General features: G+C 31.9%; 3 protein-coding genes across 5 annotated transcripts in view; 1 reads left to right on the top strand and 2 right to left on the bottom strand.

Annotated features, from left to right (window-relative positions):
- The window catches only part of toc (toucan), a 226,117-nt gene that overhangs the window by 168,184 nt on the left and 44,754 nt on the right, over window positions 1-13,179 (top strand). The window contains exon 4 of the mRNA XM_070644259.1: window positions 5,576-5,704. Coding sequence (XP_070500360.1) covers window positions 5,576-5,704 — 129 coding nt within the window. The remainder of the gene's footprint in view (window positions 1-5,575; window positions 5,705-13,179) is intronic.
- Window positions 1,385-3,352, bottom strand: LOC139093527 (maltase 1-like). The gene is made up of 3 exons (XM_070644261.1): window positions 2,305-3,352; window positions 1,647-2,239; window positions 1,385-1,577 (listed from the first exon to the last, which is right to left on the bottom strand). The coding sequence occupies exons 1-3, from the start codon at window positions 3,310-3,312 to the stop codon at window positions 1,445-1,447; spliced, it is 1,734 nt and encodes a 577-aa protein (XP_070500362.1). The 5' UTR covers window positions 3,313-3,352; the 3' UTR covers window positions 1,385-1,444.
- LOC139093535 (uncharacterized) lies at window positions 7,814-12,952 on the bottom strand. 3 transcript variants are annotated; one of them, XM_070644270.1, is made up of 5 exons: window positions 11,174-12,952; window positions 9,310-10,997; window positions 8,625-9,056; window positions 8,445-8,555; window positions 7,814-8,160 (listed from the first exon to the last, which is right to left on the bottom strand). In XM_070644270.1, exons 3-5 carry the CDS (start codon window positions 8,698-8,700, stop codon window positions 7,886-7,888), a joined length of 462 nt encoding a protein of 153 aa, XP_070500371.1. In that variant the 5' UTR covers window positions 8,701-9,056; window positions 9,310-10,997; window positions 11,174-12,952; the 3' UTR covers window positions 7,814-7,885. The 3 variants fall into 3 exon arrangements, with proteins under 3 accessions (XP_070500371.1, XP_070500372.1, XP_070500373.1); XM_070644271.1 differs by having other exon boundaries at window positions 9,310-10,689; XM_070644272.1 differs by having other exon boundaries at window positions 9,310-9,500.

Here is a 13,179-nt window from a genome sequence, read left to right as displayed (position 1 = left end):
CTCGAAGATGTAATAAAAATTCATGGTTTATGATTCAATCATTTAAGATAATAGACTTCCTCCATGAATGGAAATATAGCAACATAACAATTTGAATCTAAATAGGAGTTTTCATGGATGGAAACAAAAAAAGAGTAAAGAACATGATAGAATTCACATCCCAGCACACGCTACTTGCCGCGTTCAAGTTCACTGTCGTTACATGCCGTACTTTTTTTTCATCTGTTCTTTTATGTAATTGAAATTGAGGAATTCTTATTCCCTTCCTATGCCGCTCGTCTATAACGTGTTATGCCTCAAGCCTGCCTGTATTTTTTTATTCCATATTTGGAATGTATATCCAATGTGTATGAACTCTCAAACGTAAATACAGCATTCACCTTCATGCTCTTTCTACTCTTACTGTTTTTCCTTTTAAATGCATTGAAATAGAAAAAAAAGGCAATAAGAAATAAAAAAAGTTTTACTTCTTCTATAAGCAGCAATAACACAAAATAAAAGAAGTAACTGTAATTGTTGCCATTCACATATGTGCGTTGAGCATACGTATGAGAATGTCCATGAACGACACTTCTGAATGAAATTTGTGTTTATAGTAGAATAAGAAGATGTCAAGTAACAGCAATTCATGATGTGCTAAGTGTTTCCGTTTTATCTCATTCTGTGCTTTAATATTTAATGTTACTAGATGCTATATATGGGTAAGAGATGTGTGATTGGATGGGAGATTCCAAATTGGATTGGTTGACTGACTTGGGTGATGTGATGTGGATTGGAATTAGAAATTGAGGAACTTGGTAATTGATAATTAAATTTAAAAATTGACTGAAATTCAAATTTGAAAAGTTCGTTAATATTCCAGATTTGAAAAATTTCATTTGAACTTCAAAAGTTCGTTAAATTTTCAAATCTCAAAAGTTCGTTATACTCTCAAATCTCAAAAGCTCGTTGAATTTTCAAATCTCAAAAGTTCGTTTGACATTCGTTAAATTTTTAAATCCTAAAAAGTCGTTAAATTTTCAAATCTCAAAAGTTCGTTGGACATTCGTTAAATTTTTGAATCTCAAAATTTCGTTGAATTTTCAAATCTCAAAAATTCGTTTGACATTCGTTAAATTTTCAAATCTCAAATGTTCGTTCAACTTTCAAATCTTAAAAGTCCGTTAAACTTTCAAACTTCAAAAATACGTTAAAATTCTCATAAAAATGCGTCAGTCAATCTAACCCATTACAATCTATGTTATACTTTCTCCGTCTCAAGTGGACGAAACATATGTAAGATGACAGTCGTTAAGGAAAGGTCACTAATATTTCCGTCATTACAGCCATACAAGATTTTTATCTCAAAACTTCTTTATTCTTTTAATCTCGATTAACTTAACTATTATTGTTATGTTCTTGCAAAAGTAGTTTATTGACACGATTCCAAAAATTACTCTTTTTTTTATAAAAATATTTTTACGATAATCATCATGACAGCAAGCAGCGATAAAGTTACTTTTGTTGCCGATGAATAATAATCGATGATAATAGCGTCGTATGGTGTCAAGTGTAGATTGCTTAAATTGACAATCTCGCTGGAAAATAAAATTGATAAATTTATGTGAGTTTTGGGGATATACATCAGATATCATTGTGCTACTTACCCAATTTCATGCTTTGAATTTGTCGCAGCTACACGAATTTTTGATCTTTCATTTAATTTGACTTTAAATTGACTAGCATCAACATCCTCGGTGGCATTACCAAGATTAATTACAACAAGGAACGACGACTGGTCGTATGTCCTAGCATAAGCTAGAGTATTGTTTCCAAGTGCCTTAATTTCAATATCACCAAATGCAAATGTTGAATTCTTCCTCAATTTTGTTAATTCCTTAAAAAGTGCATAATGACTGTTATTCACACTCATCTGACTCTCGAGATTATTCTCAACATAACCAGGATGTACAGGAAGCCATGACTTTCCACTTGTAAATCCACTATTTTCACTCTTGTCCCATTGAAACGGTGTACGAGCAACATCTCTCGAGAGCGGTTGATAGCTGTCTTTATCAGCATTACATGCTTGTATATCTTTTGTATCATCCCACGATATATCCATATGATCTTCCATTCCAATCTCATCACCATAATATGTAAATGATATGCCGGGTAGTGTTTGCAAAAGTATCATTAAACCGTCAATTCTATCCCGTCCCATGCGTGACGCAACTCGATTATGGTCATGACTGCCGAGCTAAAAGGAAGTACAATAACAAATTTTTTTAATCTTATCAGACGCATGATGTGCTCCATACATACAAACCAGTTTGCGATAGCACCTGTCGGTAGAGAGCTGAGATATTTTTCGATTACGCGCTTATAATCGCTTGCTGTTGAATCTTTATTAAGCTCATTAATAAGCATAAAGTTCATTGGTACTTGAGCACGCGGGGTTCCATCTTCACTAACATAGTAGCGCATTAAGTCATCAATTGGAGCATTCCAGACTTGTGGAATTAAAATTTTACTTTCATTTTTGGAATAATCGTCGAGGAACTTCCTCCATCTTTCGATTAATTCGTAGGTTTGTGGAAGGTCATTTGCCTTATCTGGAACTTCAAGGAATGCTGGATCTTCAAATAATTGTGAGACAGCATCAACTCTAAATCCATCAGCACCTTTATCAAGCCAGAATTTAAGTACTTCATTCAATTTCTGGATTACAAGTTCCTCTCCAAGATTCAAGTCAGGCTGTTCCTTTGCAAATTTATGATAGTAATAAGCTTCTCTCATTGGACTCCATGTCCATGAACTTCCACCATACTCTGATTGCCATGAGTTTGGTGGTAAGTTACGTCCTTCATTTATTTGTTTATGTCCATCGTGCCAGATGTAAAAATCTTTATATCCATCAGTTTCAACTTCCGATTTAATAAACCACTCGTGCTTATTTGATGTATGATTTGGCACAAAGTCAAGAATAACTTTTAAGCCTTTTGCCTTAGCTTTTGTAAAGAGCTCTTCGACATCCTTCATTGTACCAAATGTTGAATCTACTTCAATATAATTTGAGATGTCATAAGCAAAATCGACCATATTTGATTGGAAGAATGGACTGAGAAGTATAACATCAATTCCAGTGTCCACAAGATAATCCAATTTTGAAATTATTCCTTGAATGTCGCCCTTTCCATCACCTGTAGTATCCTTAAACGATAATGGTGCTATTTGATAAATTGTAGCCGATTTCCACCAGTCATCCTTTTCTGACTGTACAAGTAATGCTGTACATAGGATGAAAATTACCAAACCTTTAATTAGAACCATACTTAACGCTCTGATATCACTTGAGGTAATGACTACAAATTTATATCATACATATTCATTATCATCTAGACATCTCTTAATTTACAAGAGTAGCTGATTGCCTACTTAGACTTATAATCTTACAGTCTATATAGATTGTATGGGTTTGACTGCAAATGTGTTGAAATGATAAAAAACATGTCTGTAGATGTCTACGAAATTTTGTTATTTTAAGGCATTCTCTTTGATTGTATGATGTAAACAAGTCTCATATGCATTTTATGCAAACTTTGGCATTAAAGGTCATTAAAACTTTTTGATATGTAAATATTCATTGTTTACTTGAATAAATTCAGGTTTTTATCAAAACTTCTGTGTCTGTATATATTTTGTTGATTATGATTGAGTTGTTGTTGATGAATTTAAATCCGGGAATTGATTAAAATCCAGATTGTTGCATAATTTTGTGATTTTTCTTCTATAAATAGGAATTCTGTGTGATTTATGCAAATTTAGCAACATTCTAAGTCTTATAAACACTAAATTGACTTCTAAATATCTTCTGAACACCAAATTATCACTTAATTAATAAAATTTATAGTAATTTTAATATTTTCTAATGTTATTGTTTACTAAAGGTTCTAAAACTATGAAATTTGTAAAATAAACAATCAAGGGTATCAAACTATGATGTTATTTCAATTCTAATTCACAATTTAGAATCAAATAACAAACTAGACATAGCAATTTAGTCATTAACACACCTCACATCACAATGCTTATCTAAACATCTACTTCTCATATCAAATTTCAATTCCAATTCCATGAATAAGATTATTTATGACAGATGAGCGAACTTTATTAATATTTCAAGAAATTCAAGCTATTTGCTCTGTTCAAATGATCTAAAATATTAAGTAGCTTAATGGCTTATGCTGTGTATTGAGTTTCAGCTAGTAAACTGTATAGTTCTACGAATCATTCGAGCAATTAGAGCGATAAGCCCTTCCCGATAATAAATTTTACTTTTAATCTTCATATCTATCAGCAAATCTCTTTACGAGCGATGATTATATGTTAGACTGTAAATCATAGCGATTTATCAGTTATTCATTATTTAGCATACATTTATCAATCATTTTTGCATTATTGTTATCGACTAGATAATCGAGTGAAATAATGAGCTAAATTGTTAGTCATGCATGTGTATAATGAGGAAATTGTAGTTCAAAATACGTAATAAATTGCGAGTAAATCACGAAAACGTTCAATCAATCAAAATTGCTTTGCCAATGATGAGGAGGAATGCACTAGTGACGTCAAGTTGCTGGATGATGATCGAGTTAAGGCATCTAAAGCTTAAAATAGTGACTAAATGTTGGATAAGCTTTAAAATTCATCAAAATTGATTGAAGTTCAATTTAAAACCTTTTAAGGAAGACTTGAAATGAAATTCAAAGATTCCTTTACATTCAATTGATGCCTTTGATGTAAATCTACATCTTCTGTTGCCCAGAAAACCCTTAATCTATTTTTAAACATCCAATATCAACAAACACAATGATTCCAATCTTATTTTCCACATTAATTCAATTTATAAAATCATTTTACTCTCATATTCATCAAAATTTATTATGCCTCACCTTAAGGGATGCCTTGCATTCATGAAAAATATCGATTTCATTTGCAATTTACTTATTATCGAGAAGATTCTGAAGGAATGAGGTCATAAAAATTTCCTATTTCTCATATAAAGTCTTTTTGCTGTCTAAGTTGGCCATAATTCAAAATCGAAAATGCCTTTATTGTGTTATGAACAAGTAGTTTGAGTTATTTATAAGATTGAATGAATGAGGAAGGATTCTTGAGGGTGGAAAACTTCCTTCTGTGCCTGCTTTTTCGTTTGAATGTATCATGAATCTTCATAAATATCGATTTTATGCTCCAAATATTGTTTGGCTATGATCTGATATATTTGATGATGATTGCTATGATGAGATTTATGAATAGAATTGAATACAATCAAATTATTGGGTTTTAACGGATTTTTGAAATTCAAATTTTAATGAGTTTCTTAAGTTCAAATTTCAACGGAATTCTAGAATTCAAATTTTGACGGACTTCTTGAATTTGAACTTTGAAAGATTTGTTAAGTTTTAACGAATTTCAAAAATTCAAATTTTGAAACAATTTGAATAAATTTTTGAAATCTAAGAAACCGTTGGAATTTTTAAGAATTTTTTTAATTTCCTAATTTTCAATTCCTCCATTTCATCAATTCCAGGAACTGCAAAGAAGCGGGATGTTCGTACAATTAGCTCATCGCCAAGTGACTTGGGACCACCATCAAAAACAAGCAATGGATCAAATCCGACGACACAGAGAAGCACTACTCGCACTCTCCCAAATTCACGTAAGTTGAAAGAAACTAAAAACTTTTGCAATCTATAATCATTGTCAGGGAGACATAAAGAGCCAAAAGAAATCGATTTACAATAATATTGAATGATGAAAGTTACTTAACTATGATTTCCTCCAGAGCTCTATAGTAGAGCCCCTTTGGGAGCTTTCAATAGAGCTCGTTAAATCCAAAAAAAGGGGGAAAAATGTTTATTAATTGCAGTATAATTGTCAGGAAATTTCATTTTTTCTCCTTTGTTGTGAAATGAAGCGGAAAAACTTTCTCTGTTGGGGACTGTGGGAGGTGAAATGGAAACGATTTTTGAATAGTTTTGTGTTAAAATGAAGTCAAGGATATGGAATTTGAGTTATTAAGAATTAGTTGATTTAAAATGTAGGAAAATGTAATTCAATATTGGATTGCTTTGATTATATTTGATAATATTGTGGTTCGAATCCTAAAAAATTTTAAAATTCTCAGTTTACTTGATATAATTTATCTTATTTTTTTGCTGGGGTTCGAATCTTTTTGATTGCAACAAACCCTGAACAGCGCAATGTGACACCCTTTTGGCCCCCCTAAATCATTTAGTGGCCTTTATGGCACCGTAACAGCTAATGTCGACTCTTTTTTACATCAAACACTGAAATGCTTCACATTGTACCACTCAAGATGCTCCAACTGCATCTTATTCATAATTTCCCAACTCCATCATGTCCATTCAATGTTAATTCCATTACACAACATCAATTCAAACTTAATACAGGAAAATGTTCAGCTGGATGGTTTAAAAACTCGCCCCAAGTGTAAATCGATGCTGTGTCTTTTATTGAACGTAAACCGGCATAATAACTACGCAGAAAATCGATAATTTAAAGTTCCTCATCGATGAATGCCTGCTATGAAGCTCAGCATTACGAGATCCAATGCAATTAATTTTTGCGATAAAACGATTTTTGCGATTTTTTTGTTTGTCTTTCGGTCGACATTTATGCTTACACATGTGTGTGGACATGCTGGAGCATCGTCAATAACTTTTGTGGATGTTTAACACTTAAATCAACAGAAGAATATTTCTTAGCTTATTTATTTAATTGCTGCGTTTGATAGAAATATATCGGATTCGGTATAATTCGCTAAGGACCGACTGAGTTTTGTATGAAATTATACACTTCACAAGTGCCAGCAGAAATTTTAGCAAGAAGATTGAAATTTGTATGAAATTACATACTTCACAAGTGCCAGAAAAAATAATTTCTATGCAAATTTTAGCAAGAAGATTGAAATTTGTATGAAATTACATACTTCACAAGTGCCAGCAGAAATAATTTCCATGCAAATTTTAGCAAGAAGATTGCAATTTGTATGAAATTATATACTTCACAAGTGCCAGCAGAAATAATTTCCATGCAAAATTTCAGCAAGAAGTTTGAAGTTTGTATGAAATTTTATACTTCACAAGTGCAAGCAGAAATAATTTCCATGCAAATTTTAGCAAGAAGATTGAAAGTTGTATGAAATTATATACTTCACAAGTGTCAGCAGAAATAATTTCCATAGAAATTTTAGCAAGAAGATTAAAATGTGTATGAAATTACATACTTCACAAGTACCAGCAGAAATAATTTTTCACGCTAAATTCTCTTTTTTTCCAAAATATTCATCGTAATAGCCTTTGCAATCCTCAAAATTCAATGTTCAACCTCCATATAAATCCCCCAAAAAAGCCATTATCCCACTTAGAACTATTTTTACTATCCCCACTCCTAAAAAACCCAAACAATTTATTCGACTAGAAAATTATTTTGTATCCAGAACATAAAGTTTACGTCATTCTGCACTGATAACCCTATCAAGTAGCATCTTTATGACTTTAAAATGTAATTGAGAGTATAAAATAAGTCCACAAACCACCGTAAAAAAAGCCAGACTAACTTACAGTAATGATAACAGGAGGAAATGGATGTTGGATAAACGAAGTTTTAAGCACATGCAGCATTATAATGACTATTATGGAGCACTCGACACATTTAAAATCATTAAAAAGGATGAAAAAGTTTTTTTTTAACGTATATGCTGGATAATTATGGAACTTGCTAATGGATGTTAAGGCAAACAAAGTTCTGAATTATGTGCTGCACAATTTTATTCAACTATTTTACATCCGCAGACACAACTTCCGCTTAAACTTATTTAAAAAGTCGTTTCAGACTCCTGTCCTTCAGGTCTTTGGGAACCGTCACGGTCAATCATGTTGGCAAACTTCTTGATTATCTTCTTACCGCCCTCGACCATCGTCTGCCACATCTCATGAAACATTCCTTGTATTTCTTTAGCTTCTGGATCTTGTTGTTCACCTTCTGCTTGACGCTTACGTCTTGTGTCTTCACCACTTGTGTCTTCACGAATGGCATCACCAAAGCCTACTTTGGGTTTTACATCAATGCCTGCTTGTGCACCGAAGAAATCTGTTTGGATGTTAATTAAATTTGTTATTTTATGGATGAGTTTTGGGGGTCTTTGGTTTGAAAAATTGATTAATTTGAGAAATTGACTAAATTTCGGGGGATCTTCGGTTTGAAGAATTGTAATAAATTTGCAAAATTGACTAAATTTTGGGGGTCTTAGATATGAAAATTTGACAAAGTTTTGGGGGTCTTCGATTTGAATAATTGCTCTAATATCTTGAATTCCAATAAATTCTATAGAAAACTTCATAAAAATTGACTGGATTCAAAAAATTACTAATTACCTAATTGATGATCCTGTTGCCCCTTATAGGCTGCTCCGTGCTCTAATATTGCCATTCCTTCAGCTGCTTTGTCTATGAAGAAGCTTGCTATCGCTTCTGGCCCCTCACGTTCTATTTAAGGACGGGAAATAAATTGATAATTAATTGAGCACAAGAAGAAAATTGGATAATAAGGCTTACTTTTCCTTAGAGCGTATCCATCGCTACAAATTATGATGGACATAACAATTACTAAAATTTGTTTATTACTCGACATGATTTAGAATTGAAATGAGCCTATAGATGCTACAGTTCAGGCTTTAATAAAGCTATAATTTTGGTGCTATCATTCATGAATTATCTCAATTTCAATTAATTGGAACTGACAGAATGAATGGCATTGACAATCTGATATTGGGGATCTTTATGTCATTTGAGTGTTAGTGCTAATTAAATGCTGTAACAAACTACAGTCAATGACGTTTTTATGTGACTCATATGTGTTGTTTTGTTGCTGATAAGTTTCGAATGCTGTGCTGTATTTTTGAATGTAAATTTTAATGAGCAGCTGAGAATGTACATTGTTGTTTTGGGAACTCCACGAGGACGGTCAAGGTTGTGTATGGAAAATACCTGGGAAAATCACAGTTATTGAATTGTGAAATTTGCGGAAATTTCCTAACGGCTTTGTGAAATTTGAATTTTAACGGTCTTTCGAAATTTGAAATTTTTCGTTAAACTTCCGTTAAATTTTCAAAATTGAAGAAGTCGTTAAATTTGAAATTCAAATTTTCTCGTTAAGCTTTCGTTAAATTTTCAAAACTATAAAAGCCGTTAAAACTTCAAATTCAAAAAGTCCGTTAAAAAGTCAAAAATTCTTTCTTACCTCCTCAACAACTTTCACTTCCTTATTTTACGAAAACAATTTCAAATAAATCTCCAAAACGATTTCCCTCCATCCAACCGGCCAAATTTCAAACCATAAAATTGCAATCTCGTTTCATACACGCTTATGGAATATAATTCCGTTAGTCAGAAGGCCCTCAGCGCCATAAATTGCATAATGCTTTCCATTCCCTAAAACAAAAAAAAAATATGATCTCTGGTGCAGAAAAAAAAAACAGGAAAAGCAGGCTTAAATAAATTTCCATTTCACAATTACACAAGACTTGTTTATTTATGTGCTGAATATTCTTCATCTCCTCATTCATTTCCCTTGCGTCGAAATAAGAATCATAAAAAGAAGCACAAAAAAATAACATATTTCATTAAATGCTTTATGTACTTTACGGCAATGATGATACATTCCCGCAAAACGAAATGGCAATTTATGTAGTGGAATGTTTACATTTTTTTTTCGCTTCATAAATGCAGCATAGGGAGCGACGAGCAAGTTCATTTATGATTCAAAAGGTCTGAAAATGTGTTTCAATTTCTTTTTCATACCCGAAATCATAATTTATGTCAAATATTATTATGTTGAGCTTTTCCTTAAACATTTTTATTTCACATCTTCCTGCTTCTCCCCAGTCTCGCAATTTCAATGTCGATTGGGGGGAAAATACTTCTTCTTTCCCTTTTAGTTTCTTCGTGCAGCGATTGATGACTTTCAAGAAAGCAAGCATTCATACATTAATGACATTTTTAGCACTTTTTGTTGTGAAAATTGGCTTTTATCGAGTAATTTTGCTTACTGGATGTTGTTTGGCTGATGAGGAATTGATTGGAGGTTGTTATAATGTAGCACTGATGTAAAAATTATGGTTAAATTGAGAATTATTTAATATTTTCTTGAATTTTGATTCTTTCGACTTGTTTTTCGATATTACGTACGTATTTTTCAATTTTACGTACGTTTTCTCGTTTTTACGTACGTATTTTCTAATTTTACGTAGGATTTTCAGTTTTACGTACGTATTCTCCAATTTTACGTACGTATTTTCCTTGCGTATTTTTTAACATTTCCTCATGCGCTCTTTGAAACTCAATCTAACAAAGTCCCATCTACTTCCTTATCCTTTCACCTTTTTTATGACTGACACAAATATAAGAAATTCCTCGGTACATTGGCCCTAATGAAGTAATTCAATTTTGCTCATACAATGTTTTCCGTCTTTGGAATGTGTGACACACAAATGACATGTTGATTGCCACAGGTGACTGCATGCACGATGATAAGCAATTTTTCTCTGTTCACAAATTTCCCTTTTGATGCTCATTAATCATTCCGATGATGTCATTTATTTTCACATAGAATTTCATTATGCTTAAATTACAAGGAACGACCAATTGATGGAATCAAGACATGGCAAGCACAAGAAAAGGTTCCATTTAAATTTGATTTCGTTTAATTTTGGCAAAGCCGGTTAGGAAATAAAGAAATAAATGAGGGTTAAAGACAATATAAATGTAATGGAAATACAGAAGTTGAATTCAAAGCGGAAATCTTTTATTTTACGAGGTTTTTTGACATTTTTGTGTTGTCTTGATCTACCGGGAGTTTGAAATAAGGTAGAAGTAATGGGTTGGGTCACTTGATGTTCTGATTTATGACTTCTGGATCTTGCTTTTTTGCTGAAAATTTTAAATTGTAAAAAAATTTGATTTTTAAGCGTTTTTGCTTATTTGGAAGTGAATTTCATGATTTTAGATGATATAAAGCATTGATCAACAGATTCAGAACTAGATAAAAGTATCAATTTAGCCTTTAAATTCAAAATTGAACAAATGTAAACAAAAATTTTACTTACCAAATTTCAGTTGAAAATTCAAATTCTAAATTTCCGTTAAATTCTCAAACAACAGTTTTTCACAAAATAAGCAGCCAGCTTCATTCTTTAATTAATTTAAGCTAAATCTCAATGTACCGGTCATGTGTACTTGTCATTTATTTATCTCATTTCTCTCCCATCCAATTCTATGTTTCGTCATCAACAATAGAGCTAAAAATGTACCGCACATTTTTGTTGACAAGATCTCATTTCACATCGAGTTACGACAAAAGAACAAATAAACAATCCAACAAAACAAAAAAAGAGAAAAGCAAGATTTGCTAAATGAGATATTTTTCGTGTGCATGCAGGGAAAGAATGAGATGAAAGTGATTGACATTGAAATCACATTTTCGCTTGATTCCATTCCGCATATCTTAAGCAGGTATTGTTTTTAAAAAAAGCAAGTTGTTAATTCAATTATAATGTAACTAACGAATGTGTCAGTAATGTTCGTTAGTCTATAATGAGCTTGATGGTCAGCAGAGGGAATTTGAATAATCTCAATGTGAAGCTTGTTGATCTTAGCGGATGTGAATTTTAAGAATTAAGTTGGCTTTTGGATTGTTATTTGATGTTAATCTTAATGTTGTGTTCTGCAAGAGATCATGAGAATTTAAAGTTCTAACGGTTTTTGGAAATTTGAATTTTTAAGGTCTTCTGAAATTTGAACTTTCAAAGTTCAAAATTTTGAACTTCAATTTCTCTGAAATTTGAAATTTAACGGTTTTTATGATTTGCTTAGAATATCAAGTCAGGATTTTCACAAAATTAGAAATTTCCCAAATTCCTCAGCATACAATATTTCCATCCTCAAACAATACAATCTGGCTATACGATCATGTCTATAATAAAAATACCATTAAACTACCTGCTGTTCAGTAATCTTCTAGACCAAATCTCATCCAATCACAATCACGGAAATGGCAAGACACAATTGGCAAAAAAAAAAAAACTTAAAGTCACCGTGACTGTATGCATCTACATGAAAATATTTCCGGATTGTCATCATGTCACGACATTAACATACAGGCATGAATGCACAACATATAAATGAGACAATCAGGGCACTTGATGAAGGAACTCAAATTATTCCATGTGTGACTTTATATTGAGATATAATTGGATATAAAAATTACAAATTTGTATTACTGCCCACGTGCATCGACGACATTGTGACTGTCGCACATCGATACGACAATTTGTGGACAACATATTGCAATGCTTGAAGACAACAACAAAAAAAGCTCTTTTTAAAAATTAGCTAAATCTAAGATAAATACATTCCCATTTCATGCATGTCACAAAGTGCTGCATGTGTCTTTCTATTGACAGAAATGCTTTTACATTCGAAGTTGCTCTCTTTTGTCAACATTTGTGCAAAAAATTTTACTTAGTGACTGCACTTGTCATGATTATTATAATAATGCAGAGACTCTTTTCATACGTGAGTGACTTAATGGGAAAAACACATTATGATGATGGAGATATATACTTTTATGAATGTCTTTTAATTCTGCTTAATTAAGTGATGTAAAGTGTTTTCTGTGAAGTAGGGTGAAAGTATGGGGAGAAATTTAATGGGGTAATTGGGTTGGATTGTGTGATGGCTGATGATCACAGAAAGCTTTTGGATTGCCTTTCTAAAATCACTGAAATTCAAATTTTTGAAAACTGTTAAAATTCAAATTTTTGAAAACCGTTAAAATTCAAATTTCTGAATTCCGTTAGAACTCAAGTTTCAGAATACCATTAAGATTCAAATTTTTGATATCCGTTGAAATTCAAATTTTAAAAAATTGTTGAAATACAAATTTTGAAAAAAGTTTTTTGAATTCAAATTTTTGAAAGTCGTTGAAATTCAAATCTTTGAAAACTGTAAAATTCAAATTTTTTGAGAAATTTTCGTTAAAATTCAAATTTTTGAAAACCGTTGAGATTCAAATTTTTGAAAACCGTTAAAATTCAAATTTTTTGAAAACCGT

Source organism: Chironomus tepperi, unplaced genomic scaffold, assembly GCF_022539635.2.
Source record: "Chironomus tepperi strain 1889 unplaced genomic scaffold, CSIRO-AGI_Ctep_v1 contig_337, whole genome shotgun sequence".
NCBI lineage: Eukaryota > Metazoa > Arthropoda > Insecta > Diptera > Chironomidae > Chironomus > Chironomus tepperi.
This window is presented reverse-complemented; position numbering and strand designations above follow the sequence as displayed.

Coding starts and splice junctions, on each gene's coding strand:
- LOC139093535 (XM_070644270.1), bottom strand. CDS start 8,700: ATGTCGAGTAATAAACAAATTTTAGTAATTGTTATGTCCATCATAATT. Junction 8,556..8,624: donor TGGATACGCTCTAAGGAAAA/GTAAGCCTTATT, acceptor GTCCTTAAATAG/AACGTGAGGGGCCAGAAGCG. Junction 8,161..8,444: donor GCAACAGGATCATCAATTAG/GTAATTAGTAAT, acceptor ACATCCAAACAG/ATTTCTTCGGTGCACAAGCA.
- LOC139093527 (XM_070644261.1), bottom strand. CDS start 3,312: ATGGTTCTAATTAAAGGTTTGGTAATTTTCATCCTATGTACAGCATTA. Junction 2,240..2,304: donor GTGCTATCGCAAACTGGTTT/GTATGTATGGAG, acceptor ACTTCCTTTTAG/CTCGGCAGTCATGACCATAA. Junction 1,578..1,646: donor AATTCAAAGCATGAAATTGG/GTAAGTAGCACA, acceptor TTTATTTTCCAG/CGAGATTGTCAATTTAAGCA.